Below are 23,905 nucleotides of genomic sequence, written 5' to 3' on the forward strand. Positions count from 1 at the left end.
TGTTGGTCCTTTTGGTGAGAGATTGCATGGCAGAATTATTTCCTTTAGAATTACGCGGTAATCTAATTGTTTTCATTATTAGAGATTACCCTGAGCTTCTTAAAGTCTCAGCCCATTCCTTCTATGTTAATATTAACATTTAAATATTAGAATTTTCAATTGCTTTACTATATATGCTTCTGTATGTTTAAGGTTTCTCTTGAATTTGAGTTGTCAGCGTTTTGGTACTTCATGCAAGACAGCGTCTGTTGTTTCTTTTCTCCTGAATTTCCGTATTTCTTTTTCCAACCCGTCATTTGAGTAAAATTACTCTTCACTCTTTCACTCTGTGCTTTTGAAAGCTGCCATAAATAATCACCTAAACCACGAGCACTGTAAACATAGAATTTACTGGGTTGGCCCACCTGGGAGCAAAGTCGATGGACATTCAAACATCACGGCTACAGTTGAATCACAATTCTCTGGGACGTATGCCAGGGCTGGCAGCCCAATGTTGGATATCTCTGCCGTGGCAGGTCCGCAGTTTTTCCCTCCAAGCAGCTAATGTGCCCAGCGAAAAAAAGTATTACCCCCCACAAGACCCACATATCTGGGTCTCACACATAATATGTTGCCCGCGGCGAGAGCATTTTTGAAAGGCAAGGTGAATAGTCAATGACATCTGAAGATAACCACCTTTAGCTTGCCGACTCCGAATGGGAGAAATAAGCTGAACAGAAAAGCCACACATTAACATAAATTTGGGCGAGCGAACCTTCAAATGAGCAATGTTGGGGGAGTAGGGGGTTACTGATGTGCAACATGGAAATGTATTGTCTTACATTTGAATCCTGTGAAATGTTATTAAAATGTACAATCGGTGGTAACACCGCCACACTGACGGCTGAAAAATTATGCAAAAAAAATGCTCTCTGTGTCCTAAAATGTTGGGCATGCAATGAACCTGTACCATAAAGTAGGGAAAACAACCGGCTGCGATTCCTCCCTCCTCGATGTTGACAGGCTGCAGCAAAAACACAAGCATTTACTCCCAGTGGTCAGGAGACTCATCGTCCCCTGTGACGCCCAAATGGAGGAAAGGTGAACTCTCATCGTGTTATAATGAGCCTGGCATTCCGCTAGAGACACTGGCATGGAGGCTGCCACCCTGTTGATTTGCAGCTGACCAAAATATAAGCACAGCTCCTGATTGGGCCGTAAATAGGCTGTTAGGTGCCCAGTGCCAGATGTGATGGCTTTCACTCCTCCCGAAGCTGAAGGTGAACCCTTCACTCGATGTGTGACTTTTCTCGTTTTTTCGGCATCATATCTAATTATCATTCTTCCAAAAGCTGCCACTATGATATACACACAGTGGTTATAGTACGTATGTAATCAAATGGAGTTCAAAGTTAAATTTTGAAATGAGACATCAGGATTATTGTATGATTAGTGGGAATATATATATATTTTCAAGCGTAATATGTCAGTGATGTTGTTTTTACTGTGACTCTGTGGTGCATTCAGTTACACATTTCTGAGATGGATTTAGCACTAATATGAGAGTGACAAAACAACAACTAAAAATATCATATATGGAATGAAGAAAAGAAAATTTGCCTAAATAGCAACCCCGACCTTTCTCATTTTATTTTTTCAAGATTCATGAACTCAGGGGAACTTTGAAACATTTTGCTTGTCAGTTTACAACAATTAACAAACCTTTCAGATTCGCATCTATCTGTAGATTAAGCAAAAGACCAGAGGGAATGCCGGGAACTCACATCTCCAGTGAAATTCAACTGCTCTGGGTTTGTTATTCTAATTTTAACTGAGCAACCTCTATAACTGTGAGTCAGCACAATACACAGTAAACTGTCCAAATTGGTCAATACAAAAAAGTATGCAGCATACTGTTTTGGACATGTAACGCAGACATTTCTGAACCTGTTGATAAGAAATGACCAATGATTTCAGAAATTGATGAAGTAAGAGATCAGACATTGTGCTTCATTCCTGCAATATAAATACATTTCCCTATCACCCGTATGGAAGAGGATTTTGCATGTCAGCTCTTTCCCCAAAATTACTTGACTTGGAGGTTTGTGGTAGTGATTGATTTGATGGGCAATCATCACAGTTTCAACTCATTCTCCAAAATACACATCGGTGTGTGTCTGTGCTCACATGCAACCTTTTACGTTTGTCTCTCTTATTCAGTGTGACAAGTACCAACAATAAAATGATTGATGGGTTTGAAGGATCGTCAGTCTGGACGAAGTGTCACCCGTTCCCTCCCTCTGCAGCCTCTCTGCCATATCTGTGAAAAACAGGAGTTGTTTGAGTTATGTTTGTTTTATTGCGGTTATTTTTGCCTTTTAAATCTCCTTTTAGCCAATTGAAAAGCTCTCGATAAAGGTCTAAAATTATAGTCAGTGACATCTGAGAGGCCTATGACAGTTGATGAGATGTGTGTATACTTTGCCGTAAAAGGCGGTATTTTGAACAAAGACAATCTTGTGAGTTTTTACAAAAAACAACGCTTGTAAAAGAAGCTCAGTTACGTTGCTTCGCTAAATGCACATCTAAAATCCATCAAGCAAAGCAATTTAAAGGGTATTCAGTTCAATTGGTTTAAAAGAGATTCAATAAAAGGACAAAACTATAAAGTTGAATGCTAATCTAAACTCTCATCATAAAAGACAAGGGACTGAGGATTAGTTTTTCAGGCTTCTTGTCACCATTAAAGACACATTTTAGTAGGTATTCTATGATATCAACCAATAATGATTTTTTTTTGTTCTTGCCCTTTTTAAAAAGAAAATTAATGTGGTTTTCACCATTTTCCAGCGTTCACTTGTCAATTTAATTGTGAAATCCTGAAACGATTACTGTAAAGCGAGTACACATTCTAGGTTGCCATTGTGTCTGCCTCATTCATGGTCATCCTTGTTATTTTTTCTATTACCATGACAACAATTTTCCCCACTCCCCCTGCCACTTCAATGTGTAGGAAATGAACAAAAAGACAAAGGGAAAAATGCCAGGCACCGAGGAGCAACGATTGAACACAGACGAACTGTCATCAGTGACTGGCCTACTTTGTCTAGAAATTACTTACAGGCTCAACCCGATATGTTGGAGATGTTGCATATCTCACCAATTTTAGTCTCGGTGTTCTAATCTATCTATAGTCATGGAAAAGTGTGTCGCTCCATTTCATAGGCCAATCTTTCATTGTCATCCTACATTAATAAAAGCTAGTCACATGGTGTGAAACCAAGGTCTGGTTTTAATGGTTCATTCAGAAGTGCCACCAAATCTTGACATCCCTCACAGTGATGTGCTGCCAGCAGGACTTCATAGACCGCTGATGATATTTTCAAGAGATGGATCTATTTCTATGTGCAACCCCTACGACATTAAATTATGGGACAAAATAAATTTGAAAAGGAAGAAAAAATTGTGTATGTTGAGGGTATAATTTCTCAACATTTTGGCCATGAACAAGAAGGAATCTTTGACTGTATTTTGTAATTTTACTTTCCCAGCATTATCCCTTGAGGATAAAATGCTGAAATAGCCACAAAATAGGTAAGGAAAAGTAAATCCAACAAATAGAAATACCGATGTTGATATTACTTGTTTGTTTAATGCCTGTTCTATATTATGGAACATTTGCATGACAATTCTAAACAATGTCCCGCAGTTTTAATTGTGCGTGTCTTTGTAGCGGCAATACCCGATACATCACACAACTCTTGAACCACTGGTTCATATTATGGAAAGAATCTGATGATGAAAAGGAACTCCATAGTTGGGTAAAATCAGACAGTCCTGTACATTTGTTTGTGTGTCTCACTTTGAACTGGGATGTTTTCTGCCCTGCAGCAGAAAATACTCATACAGCTGTGAGTCCACAACGCCGGGGTGGCGTGACTTGAATGGCCGAACATCAAACAGGTCCTGGATCCACTTTTATGACTTTCCTCCTGCAGACAAAAGTATAGATTTGCTATTAGTAGAAAATAATTAATTCATCACAAATAAAGAAGTAGTACTATTTCCTATGACAATTATATCACCATATGAATACTAAATGGCTTATATAACTGAAAAGTACTCCTTCATACAGTACCTTCCTGAACACTCAGGGATAATTATGCATGTTGAATGAGCAGTGGTATTTTGGAGAGGTCAATTCAGTTCAATTCAATTTTATTCAAATAGCGCCACACAAATCACAGAAAACATTTTCTCAAGGTTCTTTTCATAGATCAAGTCTGGGCAGTACTTTTGAGAGCAGCATCACTGCAAGACTGATGAATACTAAATAAAAGTAAAACCTTTTTGTCACTTTACCTCTATTAGGTGATTTTTGGTGAATTAAGAAGAACCAACAACAAAAATAAACAAAAGACACAAAACAAGAGTTGAGCCTACTCTTTTAATAGCGTGCTGAAAGAGTTAAGAGAACATCAATGCTCACATTCTTTGCCTATTTTGGAGTGGCTGAATGTAAAGACGACAAAGCTAATTTCGATCTGCTTTCCTGTGGAAAAGGTTCTTAAATTTGACCTTTTTTTTTATAAATTGCTCTTTTGTAGCTGGATCCCTTTCAACTTGTACAATGCAGTGATATTAAAAGCAATTTCTTTCATAGAGAAGATAAATATAGATGTCTGATGAACAGAATTAGACCGGAACCGGACAGCATGACAAGCAGACATGGGAAGCAAACATGGCAGAGGAAGTTTCTGCATGGCTCAAAATCAATAATTACCTCCTCCTTGTAAGCAGAGATGCACAAACACAAAGTCAAGTCAGTGTATTGACAATTCGACATGGAGTGTAAACGTGATCCATTTCACAGTTTTGACAGCATTTTGGAACACTGTAGTTCATTCAAAAATTCTAGACATTGGAGGCACAGTTAGCTCTTCCCCCTTAGTACCTGGTTTCAATCCAGATGAGGGGGGGGTTCTGTGTGGAGTAAGCATGTTCTCCCCCGTGCACAGGTTTCCTCCCACAGTTCAAAACATGCAGCAGGTCAATTGGAAACCCTAAATTGCCCAAACGTGTGACCGGTGTTTATGTCTCCATATGTTACCGGGTGATCGACTGGCGACTGGTCCGGGGCGGAGCGCGCCCAGTGGCTCCAGCCCCAGAATGAATGAATGAGTGAATTTCAGACCTGATCCTTAATTGTTTTTAACTTGGAATTAATACATCTGAGAGGATCTGGTCATGGTGACACACTGTTTAGCGCTGCAGCCGTAAAGTAAGACGGTTCTCAACTCCAAAAACACACAGCAGCAGATATCAGATTGTCCGTTGGTGTGACCAATCATGCGTGGCTCTATTTGTGACCTTGAATTTGACGGGCAACCAGTCCAGTGTGCAACCCCAACCAACACATGACGAACATGTTTACAGAATAAGCAGCTTGGTTAATGAATGAATTATTGTATACTCATGGTATATAATCTAGAGAAAATGCACTTAATTAAGATTGTGACTCAAATAAATTAAAAACCCATGTTTGACTAATATTTACACATGTCTATATAGATGGCCTTATTCATCCAGCTAACAGTTTCAGGGCAGGTGCACAACTCAGCAATGGTTGGGTCAAAAATAGCAGAAAAAGATTTCATTAAAATTCCACATTGTGAGAGCCTTCAGTTAGAAGGCCTGTCAGTGGTGAATTACTGCAATACAATCAGCCCACCTGCTCCCACCCAAAGGAGGTGATAGAGCTGGCTGTTGTGTTAAACCTTGAGTGAGACCTGCAAAAGACTCACAGTCGTCATTTCTCTGACTAATGACATTCGGTTCATCAGATCTGATGACCAGGTATGTAAAGCACTGGAGAAGATTAATGGGCTGATTAAGTAGACAAAGGGTTTTTTTTCTCCTGAAGGAATGTACAGAAATTGTTAATCACATAATAAAGCAGTAAGAAAGGTTTTTCTTTCTACATTGTGGAGCAGTTACTCAGCAGCACTTGACAAAGCACTGGTGGCCAAACGAACAGTTTAAATGCTAGTTGACATATTCACAGCAATAATAGGGGAAAAAAAAACTATAGAATTTATTTTCCATACGACTTCCTTTATTTTACAGTTTGCATTTATTTTTTTATGTAATTAAAAACCTCATAAAGGCTGTTGTTTTCAGCTGAGAGAAATTGTGCATTTCCTCATCTTTGGAGAGGGTGCAATGTATTTTTAGGAAACTTTTAAGATGGAGACAAGAGGAGACAAGCAAAAACTCCCCTGACAGCCAGTTGTAAATAAAAGTAGCCTCCCATGGCTGAAATGATCCTGCATCAAATACAGAGCTCAAGATTTCTCAAGTGCCAGATGGTAAGCCTCCTTTTACTAATCATAATTTTAGATTAAAAGGTTCCCCTAAAAATAAATTGCCAGCTTTTTTTTTCAAGATGTGCACTCGTCAAGGTCCTTCATCATCTGTAAGTGTTTGCAAAGTATCAGATAAGAATAGCTGAAGGAGCAAAGTTGGAAAATTTTCAGTCAAAAGATATAAACTGGAATTAAGTACTTGTGCATTGTCGTAAATGTAAGGTTAATTAAGCTCTCTAGAGTTGATGGTGTTTTCACACAATGAACTTGTAGACCTATTCATGTATGAATATATATATAAATTCTCACACACACCTAAAAAAATAAAAATCTAACTAATTTGATTTCCAAACTGCGGACTACAAAACACTTGAAACACCATATCCTACATCGAAAAAACATCCAATCATGTAATCTACAACTGTACAATGTACAATGAAAACGATAAAAACAAGGTTTAGTTACAAAGTCCATCCATCCATCCATCCATCCATCCATCCATCCATCCATCCATCCATCACCGGTTAAGGTGTAGTTAAGATAAACATCTGAGTGTAAGTTTCCTTTAGTCACTCAGGGGGTTGCAGCCTAGTAATGATGTATTTAGTTTTTTTCCTGTATTTTCAAGTAACCCAAACTACATCTGCGGCTTTGCTGATGTACGCCTGCATCTCTGCAGGCTGTACATCAGTCGTACCACCTTGTCCTTTTGAACGACGAATGGAAATGTTGTTTTCTCACAGAATCAGAACCACAATATTTTATTGATCCAAGGGGAAAATTGTTCTTTGTTGCATCCCATTCACAGGTTTTACATGAAAGACACAATATAGTGTAGAAATCATTAAAGAAGTATTCCTTGAATATCACTAGAGGTTTAGTGTTTCTGGGATCCTTCATTTTCCCCCCTGAAAATGTTATCTGCTGGTGCAGAACAAATAAGGGTTTCTGTGATCTAATTTACAGATTATTTGATCTGTTGGATTACGAGATTTGTCTTCTTAATATATTATTGAACAGTGGACCGCACTATTTAATCTCTTCTATTTACTAATATTCTATGTGGAATTGAACTCTTCCATGCATTAATATTTTGATGAATTCAGTGCTATCCCCAGTGACCCCAGTTAATATTTTACAATGACTACCTCCAGCGATGTTGTACAGCCGCACCACAATTTTGCCTGTCTTCACTCACACCGTTGTGTTTAAGAGAATGGGATCTGTTACATTAAACTGCAGTTTAATTGCTTCATATACAGAAACTTTGTCCTGCTGAAACATGTGTGCCCCAATTTCCAAATTGCAAAACTGTTCAGTGACTTGAAAACGGCTAACTAAATTTTAAGGATGCGTGAGAATGTTGAAACATTTGATGGCACGAGCATTTTGGCATGAATAGTCATGGATCAAAAGGTCAAGCATTGGAATTAAGGGGGACTCGGTTTTCACGTGTGTCTTCTCAACAACTTGCAAGTCACTTATTTGAGATGGACATAACAAGCCATCAGCCTTCATTGATTTGTTTGTATTCTGTGTAAAACGCCCATTGATCTGGACGACGAGCTCAGGGCGTATTTTGGTTGTCGGTGACCTTTTTGTCCTCACGGATCAGATGTTAATCGACCATTTCGAGGCCAATCACAATAATTAAAAAGGAATGTAAAAAGGCTGAAATCAGAGCTGTTCCACTTGGCTCTCTCACTGGAGCCGCATCGCATCCCTCCCTTCTGCATCCTCCACCTCTTCCCTCTCTCTCTCTCTCTCTCTCTCCCCTCAGCCTCACTTACTCGCCCGGGGTCTCCACAACTTTGTGCCGCCTCCTCTGCGCTCCGAGGACGAGGAAGGTCCCGGAGGCGCCTGAGACGCTCATCCAGGGAGCGCGCACATAAAAAAAAAACACCGATCCAGAGGGGAAGCGGTGGTTGTGCGCTTCGCCGTGACGCATGGATGCGACCGTCGATCCAAGCGCTCTTACGCATGGCCTTGCCTCCGGCGCGGGGGAGACGCGCACAGGCATATGAGCGCCAAGCGCGGGACAACAAGTGAGCAACGATGCGGGGCACCGAGCTGCTCCTCGGTTACTTTCTGGTAAAAGCGACGATGTGCGGGGCGGAGGGCGAGCAGGGTCACACCCCCGACGACTTGGAGCCGGTGACCGGCTTCAACGACTCCATGGAGGCGGAGGGCGTCACGGAAAGCCCGCACATTGAGGACAAGTGCCGCGGGTACTACGACGTGATGGGCCAGTGGGACCCGCCGTTTGTGTGCAGGACGGGCAGCTACCTGTACTGCTGCGGCACCTGTGGATTCAGGTTCTGCTGCGCCTTCAAGAGCTCCCGCCTGGACCAGACCACCTGTAAGAACTACGACACCCCGCCTTGGATGATGACCGGCAGACCCCCGTCCAAGGTGGACATGGCTCAGGACTCCACGAAGGATAAAACCAACCTGATTGTTTATGTCATATGCGGAGTCGTGGCCATAATGGCTCTGATTGGGATTTTCACAAAGCTTGGATTGGAAAAGACGCACCGCCCGCATAGAGACAATATGTCACGGTAGGAGAGAATTTTGTTCTTTGAACACAACTGACTCATCAATAGATCTTATTCATACTGGTCTTTGAAGAAATACATCCCAAAGCTTAATTTTTAGCTCTCCATATTCCAGCTCATCCAGTCAGTCTGTCTCCTGCAGGAGGAAACCCAAGAAAGCTAAAATGTGATTTCTTTTTTTAAATATACCATGAATGTTCATCCCCGGTGAAACTCACAATGTTGAAAAAAGGAGTCTTGTTTTCTACAAAAAAAAAAACAACAAAAAACCAACAACATAAAGTTGGGTTTGAACAGATTTAGGATATGCTACATACTAAACCAAATATTTAGGTTTTATGCATAAAACCCCCTTAATGAACAGCTCCTACGCAAAAGGTATTTATGATTGTATTTGCTTAAATACAAATAAATAAATGCAACACATCTGAGGAAATGCGCGCACACACACACACACACACAAACACGCGCACACACACACACACACACACACACACACACACACACACACACACACACACACACACACACACACACACACACACACACAAACAAATACTGATTCACACAAATAATTAACATTTCATAGAGGGTGTACAGGGATTGTGCCACTGATCAAAAATACACAACTATTGTTGCTGTTTGCTGTGATACGTAACTGGGGTATTTGTGCACCAAGGTGGATGCTGATGAAGTCTTTTAATATAAATGATGCTATTTGAATCCGAAATGACACCTGTGACATTTATCAGATTAACAGGAGGGATTTCAACTTAGACCAGGTATTCTGAAACCATTAACTGACATGTGTAAAATTAAAAACAGCTGTAGAGGGGACACCTTCCCTGCATTGTCGCTGTCCATGTGACGAGGATGTTGACATTTACTTGGGAGTTTCATTAAAAATACCTACACATTTATTGGTTATTTAGTCAATTACCGATGCATTAAGGTATAGAGCTTGTCTCACACAGCTGTGCTTTATCCACAACATCTTCACATCTTATAGGAACATTACATGAAAATAGAAACTTGAAATATCTCTATAAAAAAAAAAAATCATATAAGTGGTAATTAAAGCATTAGCCTTAGAGGAGTGTGTTAAGAGCAGATGAATGGTTTACAACTTTACAAAACCTATAAAGTTCCAAAAGGTTATTATCTGGAATGCTTTTGAAAAGAAGTCATCAATGCCTTTAAATGAAAGCTCTGAGAATTTCAGGAAGTACACCAAAGGGGGTAAAACCATGAGAAAAAAAAAAATCACGGAACATAGACTCTTGACTAACTTACACATTTTTCAGGGATCCTGAGCTTTGGACGAGTTTTTTTGACTTTGTTATGTGAGCTAGTGTGTTCAAGGGGTTTTAGTCTGGGAAATTGTGACACAGCACACGTTAATGCACACCTATAATAAATCACTAATATTAGATATAGTCATCGGGGCAACACCTGAAGCTTTAAAACAGATGTAACGTAATATTAAATATGACAAGCAGCGCTATCTGTGACAGCAAAAAGTCTCATGCCTGCACTGCGGAGGGAGCTTCTGTGAAAATAAACCTGATAATGCTAAAGCGATATTTTTTATTAAAGGTGCTTTTATTCAGAGTCACTTGCACACTATTCATGTGCGATTTTAAATTAGAAACTTTGATTGAAAATGTGTAATTTTGTACTACTGTCTTATTGGTAAATTTTGCACATTTGTCATTAAAATCTTGATGGTCATGTACATTTTGAGCTTACAAAATATGACCCACAATGCACTGTGGCTTTTTAGTCCAGTGCAGTATGTCTCACACTGGCCGACTGCAGTCAGAGACTGATGACACTTAACTGTGGCACTAAATGAAAATCGGTCTATAAAAAAATATGTCAAGCTAGAAACATTTCAACTGAAAAAGCAACCCTTTCCTTTCTGACGAGTTTTAGTTGGAAGGTAAATATGTCTCACTGATGAGTTCTGGCAGCACAATGCGCACAGTGTGACTCAGTAAGTAAGTCTGCATCTTAAAAGTATGGTATTAGAAAGAAAACATTCTTAAAGGTGAACTTTGCGCATAGTGCTGTTGAAATGGCAGCTGAAAGGGATTGTGTGTCAGGTTACTATAGCGATAACACTGCATGAATGGCAGTTATGGGCAGCATTAGTACTTTAACTAGGTTTCTCTTGGTGTTGTGCTCCTGTCCCCCTGTCCCCCCCCCCCCAAAAAAAAAAAAAAAACCATAGATTTTAAGTAGTGAGACTTTTTTTTTTACTGACCATCTGCTCAAAGCTTCATTTCTCCAAACAAATCTGATGTTCAAGTGCAGCAGCAAGAGAACGACTGCCAAACAATAAATGTTGTCACTGCTATACATGGATGTGTATAAACAGTGTGTCAGGGGGTGATAACATGAACTCCCAGAGAGTTAAATCTTGGCTGTGACAGATGAGGGCGATGGCAGGTGTTAAAAGTAATATATTTATGAGCTACATTGTGGGAAATATAGAATCCTGTATTCTTTTTTTTGGCAAAAAGCTGCACGACTATAATTCCAGGCTTATACTGGTATAGACAGTATGTGATGTAAATACCAGGGAACAGGTTTGAGTATCATCTCCATCATACAGTTAAATGTGTCTTATGTTTACTTAGACGCAGTCTTTTCCCAGCATTGACCAAGCAGATTCTCCATTTTTAAGTCAGAGGTGGAAAACAAGAAAAGATTATAGAATGATAAACTGGGTCATTTTTTTTGGAAGGCCCAGATACACACTTTTTTTTGTGATTTATGGGACATTTGACCCAAATCAGGAATGAATAGCTGGGAGGCAAAGAATTTATACTTGTCCATTTTCTGTTAATTATTTTTTAAGTTAAAGAGTCTGAGATTATGATTCTTCTTCCCAGCGCTCTTGCACATGTGATCCGCCATCCCGCCTCAGAAAATATGGACGAGATTGGACTTGGCCAGCACTATGAGAACATAGATAGCAGGCTCCCAGTTAACAGTCTCTGTAAGTATTAATGCTTTCATAGTACTTTTTCATGTAATCAATGCACCCTCTTCCCCCAGTTCTTCTGCTGGTAGCTCCTTTTACTTAACTGGTCCAGACAAATTTTGCTAAAATCTGATTGTAATTTCAAAGTGCTGCACCGTGCACTTCATATCATCAAACTAAAGCCACAATACTTTTTCCTCTTTAACTTAGACCGCTTTGAAGAACATAGCTAGTTCATCACAGAGATTGGTATGGCCGCTGCTAATGCTGCTTTCACCCATGCTAAAATGAAGAACTTCATTCTACATCATCAATGTGATGTTGCAATGCTCAGTGAATTTTAGATTATTTAGAATGTTGCTTTAGATGAGCATTCGCTTGTCAAATTGAACTTAAGATGTAGATGCAGAGATCTGTGGCTTTTCTGATACAGGGAAGGGATTCAGCAGGATCATTGTTGTTTCTTGACAGCAATCCTTGCAAGGTCACTAAAGGTGAGGTGATATTTTTGCTTTATACAGCAGATCAGTGCTCTAGCTGCCCTTTCAAGCTGTGCTTTACAGTGAGTAGTGGGACCAAACCAAAATTACAGTATACCTAGTGTTTATAGGTGGTGACTGAAATGCTCTAGTTTTTTCTTTTCCTGCCTTGTCAAGCATACAAAAATCATGTTCAGTTGACATTCTCCTCAGGATTCCACTAATGCAGGTATTCTAAGTTTTTTTTTCCTTCTTCTAGTAAGTTGTTCCTGTCCTGCTGACCATGACCTTACATGGGGCAACAGTGAATTGTGGCCTCTTTTTTTTCCTCCAGGCAGTCAGCCAGAGAAAGAACAGAGTCGCCACTCACTGCCAGCACTCCACTGGTGTATGACAGTCCATTTCCTCACTGCCAGATAGAAATGTATTTTAGCAGCATCACTTCTGACAGAAGTTGAGAAATAGCTATCCAATAAAGGGTCTGAATATGAATCTATTTTATACCTGTCATAGTCTACGTCAAAGACAGGAAGTTTAGAGCTAATTGACTGAATAAGAATGTGAATTCATCGACTAATAATTATGTGGATATTTTCAGGGGGCCCTGACAAAATCCGTTATTAAAAGTGAAAAAAGACAATTACTAAGTATCCTGTGAAATTACATTTCTTGCTATTTAGTGTCATAATACCTTTTTCCACATTTAAAGAGAGATTTAATTTTTTTTCCTGGGTGCCTAACAAGTGTTCATAAAGCACTAAAAACACAAAGTTCACAAAAAAAAACAAACAACCCATTTTTAGAGGCCATTTTGAGGACTTTTTATCTGCAAGTGGAGCAGATAGTGGCTGCAAATACTGCTTGATGACATTTTACATTTACTGGTGAATATTTCAAAGCTACAGTTGGCTACAATCAGTCACCTGTGGTCGGCTCAGCTGCACATCTCAGAATTCAATTGGCAAATCGGAGAAAAAACTAATTTATATTAATGAGAAGGACACAAAGCAGGGACCTCCAGAAAAAAGCCTAGAGAGAGGAAACGTCAAAATGTATTATGATCATTTTAGGAGTTTAATCCATAAATATATCAAATAAATATGTAAGGTTGAAAGAGTGAAATTGAAACAGATTTTAAAACAAACACTTAAGTGTGTGCATGAATTACTTGGCTCAGTAGTCTATATGAAAAGGGCAAGAACTAGAAAAGACACCCTATCAAATAATTTACACATTTGTGCCAGGATTCGTAAAATAAAACCATAGTCACCAATAAATATGATGCAGAGACATAACTGACAAGGACATTTGGATCCTTAACCTAGATGTAGGCTGTCTGTCAGTGAGTTTCCGTCTCCGTGTACCTTTTATTTCAGGGCACAGGGCTAAGAAAAATACTGTGTGAAATCTTTTATGAGTCCCAGGGAGGTGTCTGCGTCTGGAGCGTTAGCTCTCAGCAGCCATGTCTTTAACCTTATGCATCTCCAGAAGTGTCCTACTTTCTTCCTTCTGCTGAAATAAAAGCAGTGACTTTGACAACAGTAAAAGCACAGATGACGCACACACAAACAGCACACACTCAATTGTATGTCAAAGGGAAAGACAAACATTCGCATTCACACATGCAAGCAGATACACGTGGACACAAAAAACACTTGTAATATTTTGAAGACACTACAGATATACTGAAATGGCCATGATTATAAAATTATGAAAATGAAGATGAATTTGACCAAATCATTTGGAGTACATCTTGAATTATTAAGATGACTATTTAACCGTCTGCTAAAAATTAATTACAATTTTGATCCCCTCAAATGTTGCATGCTGTCTTCCCTTAACAACTATACTATCACAGTATACTATCATTCATAAATAAGATGCAAGTGAGAGGAAAGCAATGCACTTTAAGCAGTGGAACATTTAATTAGAGTCTCAGCTTGAGTGAGATCACGCTGAAACTGAGCTGGTCGGCATGGCCCACTTACAATGATTTGTTTGAAACTAAAGCAGGTCAACAAGTTTAGAAAGTAACCTGATGAGATAACACAGAAAGTTTGAGTGTTATTTTGTTATTATTGTTGTTCATAGAGCTGACGCTTCAACCATATCACGTTTTTAAGGAGAACATGGATGGGCACTTCGAAGGCCACTGCTAATAAAGTGTAAAAAAACTACCCAAAACGGATGCTGTAACATGTTTCAAAGATTCCTATGCAATACAGTTATCACTGAGTCTGAATGAGTTAAGTTTGAAAGAAGTGAAAGTGGGCTTTTCCTTTCAGGGGGCGCCACAGTGAATCAACCTTCTCCATCTAAACCTATTCCCTGTGTCCTCCTCTCTCACACCAACTACTTTCATATCCTCTCTCACTACGTCCATATAGTAAATCTATTAAAGCAACATTTTAACTATGTATAATAATCATCTGTAATTTGTAGGCTGTTATTCAGGAGACCTATTGTTGCATTCAACATCCTAACTCGCTGGATTCCTCCCCTAAGATAGAGGATGTGTGTGAGCTGTGAGCGCGCGCGCACACACACACACACACACACACACAAACACACACACACACACAAACACACAATTCAGGAAAAACAATTAAAAAAAATCATAACAAATGTTTTTCCAGCTCACTACTGGGTGCGAAAACACAGCGCATACACAGTGCACAGACGAAGACACAGGATGAGAGTATTTGCATGGTAAATTTTCCAAATTGTGTTGAGCAACTAGTTGAGCTGCTTTAGTTCATTGACATGTAAATGGAATAGACTGCTTCAACAGAACGATGTAAGAACTGATAAAAACCTGTGTTAAAAAACCCGTCCACTGCTAGAAATCATTGTGATGTTGTAATTGTATGTATTCAAGCATTAAATATAGTATTTATGAAGTGATCAAGAAGATGATGCATACTTACAGTATGTGACGAGTAGTATCATAAAAGTAAAAATACGGGCCATGTTGACCAGACAAAAATTTAATTTCACTAAGTTTTTACAGTGTTACTCGGTGACACCATCCTTCCTTTGGTACCTTGATTGACTTCAGGTCTCATCTTATTCACTGTGCCACACCCCTGTCTTAAGATGTGGTGAAGAGAAAGAATTGTCAGAGCTGCAGGCTGCATCAATTCATGAGACAGCATTGGTAATTTGAGACTTTCCAAATTAATTAGCACTGTAATAAAGTTTCTTGCTGACCAATAGGGAATTAGAGCACAATTAACCTATTTCTGTATTAATTATCTGTTTTCCTCAAAGACAGTCCAGACTAAGGAGCTGCAGACATCTCACATGTTACAGTATGTACATTTTTAACATTAAAAGGGGCAGAGATGAGATGATGTATTTCCCCCATATCTTAAGTATGAGTGTTGAATGTTTCCATAGTGGCAACTTCTAAACGAAGAGTCTCAAATTTTGGTATTCATTTACATGAAGATTAATAAAAGAGCAGTGATTTATGATCTCTGAATACTTGAAATAGCACCCCTACCTTAGTCCAACCTTCCAATGAATAGTCAATAAATTGTCAGGTCTATTTTAAGAACTGATCAACACTGTTTTACGTGAAGACATATGTAACTATGTATACTGAAAAGATAGGACATGCAAGAGTCAAACTGTTGCCAGTGAAATGGAACATCCAACTGAAATAAGGAGAAGACATTCTGAACATCTGTTTGCGCGATCATGCCAGACGGCAGGGGGCCAGTCTATTTGCTGTGCACCCATTAATTAACCAGATGTCTTCTGTAGGATTAGTACAATTTTACAAAAAGCAGACTCTGAAACTGGTTCCACAGAAAGGCCTACTTAAAGCAAAGTGACACTGAAGAACAAGAACACATTATCTATCTCATGGCGATTCATATCCATGATATTATATAATATGTGAGAGCCGCTTACTGTACAGGTAAACAAGCAAGCTTACAGTCAGGTCCCTAACTAATTGGGACTGTGACACAAATTTGCAGTTTTGCCTTGACAGACAACCACAACTGTTTTAAATAGTCTAGTTTCAATTGAGGTTTAAGAAAAAAAATGGATTGATTATTGAGGTGATAAAATTTATTATATGGTCACTGTTCAGAAAAGACAAGTACCTTTGATACTTGGTAAGCCAATGACTTGTAGTGAATGACAGCTTTTAACCCCCAATACATGCATTTCTTTCCCTACACTTTATTAAAGTTAATCTGTGTTTGGTTTGCCCAAATGACTATATTCAAGAACTGAGCAGGATTTTCAAATGCCTCAAAACAAATGTAATCAGAAAGTCCTGCTCCTGAGTCTCACTAGAGGTCTGCACTTTGATGTCAGCCCTCTGTTTTTACATTCATCAAGGCAGTTTAGTGTAACTATTTTTTGGCAAAGCTCAAAGTATATCTTTATCAAAGTGTTTCTTCTGGATGCACTAACAAATCATTAGGGCTCATATCATATGAAGGACAACAAATTCAGCACTTGAAATTGACATCAGACATTTCATAATTTTAGTTATCTGCTCATCTGTCAGATATCCAATTACTTTTCTAGCATCTGAAATGTAGGGACAATTTGTAGAAATGTCCATTGTTCCCAGTGATGTAAATATCCCCTAAAAGTCTGTATAACCATTTTCTGCATGGCCATAACCATGTGATACCAGGTATCTCAGATTACTTGATTCATAACTAAGAGTACAACTGCTTTATGACATGTGTTGGTGTTGTCTGCCACTTCTCAAAATGATGAGTAAACACGTTCACTTATTCACAGGCTTGTACTACCTAACAGAAACATTGTCTCAGTGACAAATTCTCCATGACAATTTATGTTTATTCTCTTGTAGACAGCACCCAGATGAACAACGCAGCTCAAGCATCAACTTTGATAAGTCAGCCATACCCGGTTCTGGGACAGATCACCAGCCCCTATGAACCACAGAAGTCTGTCAAGGATCTAAACAAGTACGCCACCCTCAAGGCTGTTGGTGAGACATTGTTTTCCTCCTGCCATTGTGATAGAAGAGCAGATGTCATTGATCATTTGGTGGATTATTTCTACATGGCATGCTACTATTAATAGAATCTATATAAATACTCTAATTTTCTGCATCAGAGAAAACAGATGGTCAGGATTAAATTAGGTAAAATGAAAAGACAAACCATTGTGTGGCAGTTATTAGTGAACGTATGTAGTTTTAATTTCAAATTAAAATTATGCTGGACAATGTATCTTCAACACTTTTCTAATATTTTATTTGACATCTACTGCAGAAACAACATTATTTTTTCAATACATATAATTTAACACAGACTTCGAAATTGCTATTTTCTCAAAACCCGGATGTAGCAGGTTTTGTTCTCCATCAAATTTCTGTAGAAATCTTCCCCTGCTAATCAATATACTGTCAGTGTCTTCAGAGAGTAGAAGTGAGAGTTTATTTATAGAACAGGATGTTGTTCTTCTAATGTGATAATTTTGGAACTATGCAGCAAGAGTCTGGGCAGCAGCGTGAAACAAGATGCAATGGCCACAAGACGCAGGAGATGATACTTTAAACCTTTGAACCAAAATAGCATGAAAGGAGTTTCGAAAATTATAGGATGACTTAATAATAGCTTGGAGTTACAGTTATGTTGTAGCAATAAAAAATACAACACTGTACATCATGAAATAAAATTAAAAGATGAATGGTGTGATACTCCTCTGACAAGCTACCTATCCTTCATGCATATTGTCACTTGTGTAAAATTATAGTAGGGGTTTATATTCAGTCTGAACAACAAGTACACATTTAGAGTCACCCACCGAACAAAATCATTATTTGTAATGGGGCATCTGTTCAGAGTTATATTTATTGGGCCCCTGTGCATGTAGTGGATAGTGACAACCATCATACATCTCCCAAGGTAATGAATAAAATAAAATGTAGCCGGGTACAACATTTTGATGAAGTAAGATAGAAAGATGAAGCTTTTGTCAAGAAGATATACTTGCATGTTATGAGTAGAAGAAGTTAATATGAAATTATTCTTCAAAGAATTAAATTGCTTTATCTTTTGAAACATACAAAACAGCATTTTATTATTAACCCTGAATTGCTGCTTTTTATTGAATGAAATTATCATTATCTTATATATTAGTCATTATGCTGAGGGTTTATTGGTGGATAGTTTGGACAAAAGTTTCAACCAGGATGCCACTTGAGCATGTCAGCATTTGTCTGACACAGCTGGCTATGGGGAAAAAATGACAGCTATCAGGGTGTGTATGTGTGTGTGTGTGTGTGTGTGTGTGTGCGTGCGTGCCTGTGTGTAAGGGCCACAATTACAAAGTATGTGATGCACAGGAGCAGCTGAAGGCTCTCAGCCACCAATCAGCGGAAGTGCAGCCTAACAAACCGATCATTAGGGAAAATCAAAAATAGAGCAAATCTTTACTAATGAGACTGGGGACAGGAGACAATCAGGAGCAATCAAAACATAAATGAGTCAGAGCATGGTGATGGAATGCATCTATTCTATACAGTGTGAGCTACAGTACATGAGCCTCAATGTTTCTAAAATCTTTGTTTATCAGAATGGATGAGGGTTTTACTGACATGACATCTCTGCTGCATCGCTGATCACTTCTTTTGCACTATGAAGTTTGATCCAGAGAAAAGACTGAAAGTAGCATATTAAGGGGTTATCATTGAGATGGTAAATGGAGTCTCAAGTATTAGACCTTGGACCATCAAGTACCAGTACCTTGATGGAGGAGATGCTTTTAATCTCCACCTAGGATCAGTTTGCATAAAAATACTGTGTTTGTTCTGATGTATTTTATGTAAAAACGCAAGCATGTTTTCAACTTGAAATATAATATCTAGATCAAGATTAAATCATAGTTATATTTTAATGTAATCTTGTCTCTGGAATGGCAAAAGCTATGAAGGCTTAAAGTCGATATCAGAAAATTGAGAATCGACTTACATGAACCTTTCATATAGAAGGCAATCACATATTACACACTACAATTTCTTATTCCAGTAAGCCCCTGGGAAGTCTGATCATGCGGTCTCAATTCTCTTTGGAAGATTAACAAAAATAAAACAAATAGATGAATTGATGAATAAGTTGGCCTATTTTTAGCTGCCCGTCTGGCTCCGCCGTCATGACGAAACCCTAATGAAGACAAAAATGTCAGAAATATCATGCTCTTCATTTGCTTTTATCAGCAGAGAAAGCTAATGACAGCTTCTACAGCACTCGACAGCAAGTGATTGAGATGACGACGAAGGGCAGCCTTCCGATGGAGCTTGTGGACATGGAGTCCGAACCGAGAAATCCTTACAGCCCGCCAAGACAAGTATCTGCAAAGCAGAATGGACACAAGCACAGAAGCTCTAGGAGCCATAGCTCCCAGTCTCTGTTTTTCAGCTCCAACACTGTTGCCAGTCCAGGGAGGTTAAGGCCCTGGGAGAGCAGGGATACACTGGGACTGCGACACAGCTATGGTCCAAACAAACTCTCTATGGCAGAGAAGGAGCTGCACAACACTCGCCTCATGCCTCCACAGCCATACTTTGTCACCAACAGCAAGACAGAAGTAACAGTATGAATGAACATCAGGCTTAGGAGGGCAAATTGAGTGGCATTACAAGAATGAAAGACATTAGCAGTTGAACACGAGCTGTTTTGGTTTGAAATAGCATCAAGTACTGTCGTATGTGCTGTTGGCCATGTAATGGGTAATGGGTAAAAAGGGACAGCATGAGATAAAAAGGACTCATTAGATACCGGGAAATGTTTATCTGCCAAAAGGGGTAAGATTGTCAAAATTCATATAATCCAAGTAAAACAACAGACTAAAATATATATCAAGCTCAGTCATCTTTACAAAAATATCATGACATCAGCTTTATTTAAATCTCCATTGGTGATTGTGTGACGAGAAAAGTTTGAACAATACAGACACCCATAAAATGCTTCAATGGCAACCCGTAAATCAACGGGTGGTTTGAAATGTAACAAGGAGGTCTGGAGCCAAAAGCTGCAGTGAATCGTTGGATGGAGAGATGGCCACCTCTGTTCTCAACTTAACTGTTTTGTTGAAGTTCCTTGCATTTTTGACTAGGCCCAAGAAACTTACTGAAAGGTCTCTTATATCACACTCTTGGAAGTAGCTAGAGAGTGAGTATCCATCCCTACAGGACTTACAGAGATGTTATACCAGACTTGCTGATACCACCATTGTCATTACAACATGCAAAATGGAAATACAAAATGTTTATAAATTGAAGATCCATTTAAAGAGACTACTGGAACTTTGTGAATACTTTTAGAGGTAGATATCTGACTTTGAGCAGTATCTTCTAAATATTTCAAGTCACTGCCAAACAAAAATCCTTTAAATACGTGCAGCATTTTTATGATTACTAAGAACAATGCTCAATAACTACAACATGCCAAAATATTTTAATTTACCGGTATGTAATTATAGACTCATCTGTCCCAGCATGTATGGTAACCCTGAACATATTGTAGATACAGCTCCATCATTGAAAACAGAAAATTAAATCAGTTTTATCAATTTACTTAGATTCAATAAAAGTCATTTTTGGTATGGGACATAATTCAGGCTGACTGGTCATTAAACAAAATCAAACATAAATACTTGTACTATCAGGGTCTACTGAATGTTTTGGTGTTTATTTTAGTAGGTTTCCAAAAATGTGAACATCTCAGAAAAATCAACTTCTGAAAATGAATGCTATATCTATGGTATTTCAACTTGAAATACTTATCCAAGATTTTCACACATTACATATATAGGAGGATTCACCGCTTATAAAAACACCTGAACTCTGAAATAACGCTACACTTGCAAAATGGGAAAAAAAAAAACTAACTAATTAAACCAATGGTTTTGCACTGTATTTTTTCTATCAGTCGTTAGATTTGTTGCACATCACTTGTGACCACAGGCGTTTGGTTTATGATAGTATTGCTTGCAAACATAACATGAATGGACCTTGCTAAAAGGGTTTATGGTGTCAGGTCCTTGTTTTCCGGTGAAACAATACGAAGTGTGCCCTTGTATAGCAGGTAAATAAAAACAACTGTGGGAAAGACCATTTTAAATTCCATATTTTCCGTTCCAAGATTGAATTAGCAGGTATATAAGTGAAAACGGCTAGCGGTACTTGGATCGAGGTCTATTCTTTCATAAACTTTAAACGTAACTGCAAGCACATTTTCCATGTATATGTGAATCCAGTGCACATAATTGTCTTTACACAAGATTAACTGCCTATTTGGGTATTTTTTTCACAAGTAAATATAATCTGTCAACATTACTCAAAGTCATGTGTTAGTTCTGAAGTTCACTATGATTTTATTCAATACAAATACTGTATAGTCAATCTTGTTGAATTTTGTGAATACAGTTTTATTTTTGCACAGACAACACTGAAACCAACTGTGGTAACACTGCAGTAAACTATATTTACAAAAGATTGATGTGATCTAACACTTAAAATATACAATATCTGTTTGCATACCTGTTGCATACCTAGGAAAAACTGGAATGAACAATAGTTTGGTAAAGTTTAACGAAAGTCCCTATTGTTATATAATTCACAATAAGTTCAATGTATCACCTACGTCTTATCAGAATATATATTTGAATACTAATGCTGTAATGAATGTTGTTATGTGACTTTATGTGCAGTAAAGTTACCTTGTTTACAGTACAGTTATTATACTCCCAATCTTTGTCTGACACTTTACACTTACAGAAAGGTAACATTTCTGCCAAAGGTTTTAGTGTGGACTAAAAACAGAACAACATAATTAAAAATAATTTCCAATCCAACTTAGGTTATCATTGGTAGTTATGAACACAGAAGTGTGGAACCTGCAGAGAATCAGACATGGGCTGGCCAATCATCGTTGTAGAATGACGCAACATTCAGCGGATCAATATATTATTCCGGTTACTGTATATTATACTTGTTTACGGTCAAGCCTTCAATCAGGAATTCTGCTTTAATAAATCTCTGGGAGCACTGTCTGTCTTAGAAATGCCAAGAGACAATCTTTTTAATTAGCAAACGATGCTTCCTACCACCTCAGTGCTTCCCTCTGGAAATTAAATTAGCACAGAAACCCAATTCAATCAAACAGGGCGGCAGACCCATGCACTGGTGTGTGAAGTTTCTCATTTCTAAAAGTGATGCTATTTAGAAACAAAAAAAGCATAATTTTTCAAACATGGAATCAATCAGGGCAGTAATGAAAAGCAAATCTTTTTCTTTAAAAGACTGAATAATGTTATGATTACTGTATATCTTTTTAAAATAATAGATACTTCTTTGAATTATACAATAGTGTCCTTTTATTCAACACTATATTGTGTTGTGAAAAATTTCTGCAGCAAAATATGAGTTTCTGGAAAGAGGCACTAGAAAATTAGCAATGAAATTCTTCAATAAGAAGCCCTTCCAGCAAACAAAAACATTGAGAAGTATTTCTGCTTGGGATGGGATGAAAAGTCATCATGTTACTTTTGGATAAAAAGTGTATGGCGTCAAAAATTGGAATATAACGAAATTTCACTAAGACTGATAAGAAGGCATAAAGCTTGATTATTTCATCTGTGATATTTACTTGAGCGTTCTTGATTTGCAATTTCTCTAATTTTTAAAACTCACGTGTTGAACATTTTGCCGTGAATAATTTCCAACACCAGTCTACTCAATAATTGTATGTATGATACCCATTTTTCCATGTCCTCTAAACTTGCGATGCCTCTCTGCAGAATCCATTAACAGAGCGAGGTATTACAAGTCCGCAGAGACTTCCTAGCAACGCATTTGAGTTCAAGGATAGACTGTCGAAGGTTGGAGGGCTTGACAGGGTCTGAGTATTTGTGCTCATTTCTGTACATGTAGCTTTGGTTGAGCAGGGACAACTCTGGTTGTTGTTATAAATTGAAAATCTTGTGTCTTAAAATCGTGGCACATAATAACATCAATACATTTGTTTTATTAGTTTGGAGAAATTTGATTTTTATCAAATTCACATTTCATTGAGTGTTTACAGGCTGTCATCTCTTTTACACTTAGCTAACAAACACATTTAGACTGCTGTCCTTTTTTGAGAGGGATGAATGCAAATTTGGTAAATCTGTAAAAGTTTGGCAGAAAATCAAACTCTGTTGATTCAAATCACTTTAAATGGTGCAATTTTGAGCAGCCACTCAGTTTTCTTAGTGATGGATTCTATTGCATTTCAGTAATTGTTAGCATTTTTTAAAAGACATGTAAATTGATTATTTAAAAATTAATATTATAATAAGTAGTACTTAGGTAATAATGGTTTACAGTGTATTGAGAACATCCAAATATGTGGAGAAACCAAGTTGGACTCCAAAGTTGGACTTCTGATGGCAAGTGGGCAAGTCCTCAGTAAGTTATATTTCCTCCTTTAAATGAGATGATTGACCCAAATCTCAAGGCTTTATACATGACAAGCGGACTTTAATTAAGCATTC

General features: G+C 38.2%; 1 protein-coding gene and 1 long non-coding RNA gene across 2 annotated transcripts; one reads left to right on the forward strand and one right to left on the reverse strand.

The window, feature by feature from the left end:
- Window positions 1-1,655: 1,655 nt before the first annotated feature.
- Window positions 1,656-8,717, reverse strand: LOC147217323 (uncharacterized). The gene is made up of 3 exons (XR_015108951.1): window positions 8,631-8,717; window positions 3,842-3,971; window positions 1,656-2,299 (listed from the first exon to the last, which is right to left on the reverse strand). It is a non-coding gene; the product is annotated as an uncharacterized LOC147217323 (long non-coding RNA).
- On the forward strand, window positions 8,219-22,038 carry shisa9b (shisa family member 9b). The gene is made up of 4 exons (XM_086175917.1): window positions 8,219-8,905; window positions 11,800-11,906; window positions 17,214-17,354; window positions 19,587-22,038. The coding sequence occupies exons 1-4, from the start codon at window positions 8,400-8,402 to the stop codon at window positions 19,967-19,969; spliced, it is 1,137 nt and encodes a 378-aa protein (XP_086032043.1). The 5' UTR covers window positions 8,219-8,399; the 3' UTR covers window positions 19,970-22,038.
- The last annotated feature ends 1,867 nt before the right edge of the window (window positions 22,039-23,905 follow it).

The sequence above is a fragment of the Fistularia commersonii genome, chromosome 28 (assembly GCF_037954325.1).
Source record: "Fistularia commersonii isolate RoL2024-O1a breed Wild chromosome 28, RoL_Fcom_v1.0, whole genome shotgun sequence".
NCBI classification, from domain to species: domain Eukaryota; kingdom Metazoa; phylum Chordata; class Actinopteri; order Syngnathiformes; family Fistulariidae; genus Fistularia; species Fistularia commersonii.

Excerpts from the sequence above, each read along its gene's own strand:
- shisa9b (XM_086175917.1), top strand. The coding sequence starts at position 8,400 with ATGCGGGGCACCGAGCTGCTCCTCGGTTACTTTCTGGTAAAAGCGACG. Across the intron at positions 8,906-11,799 it reads CATAGAGACAATATGTCACG|CGCTCTTGCACATGTGATCC; the intron begins GTAGGAGAGAAT and ends TCTTCTTCCCAG. Across the intron at positions 11,907-17,213 it reads GCTCCCAGTTAACAGTCTCT|ACAGCACCCAGATGAACAAC; the intron begins GTAAGTATTAAT and ends ATTCTCTTGTAG.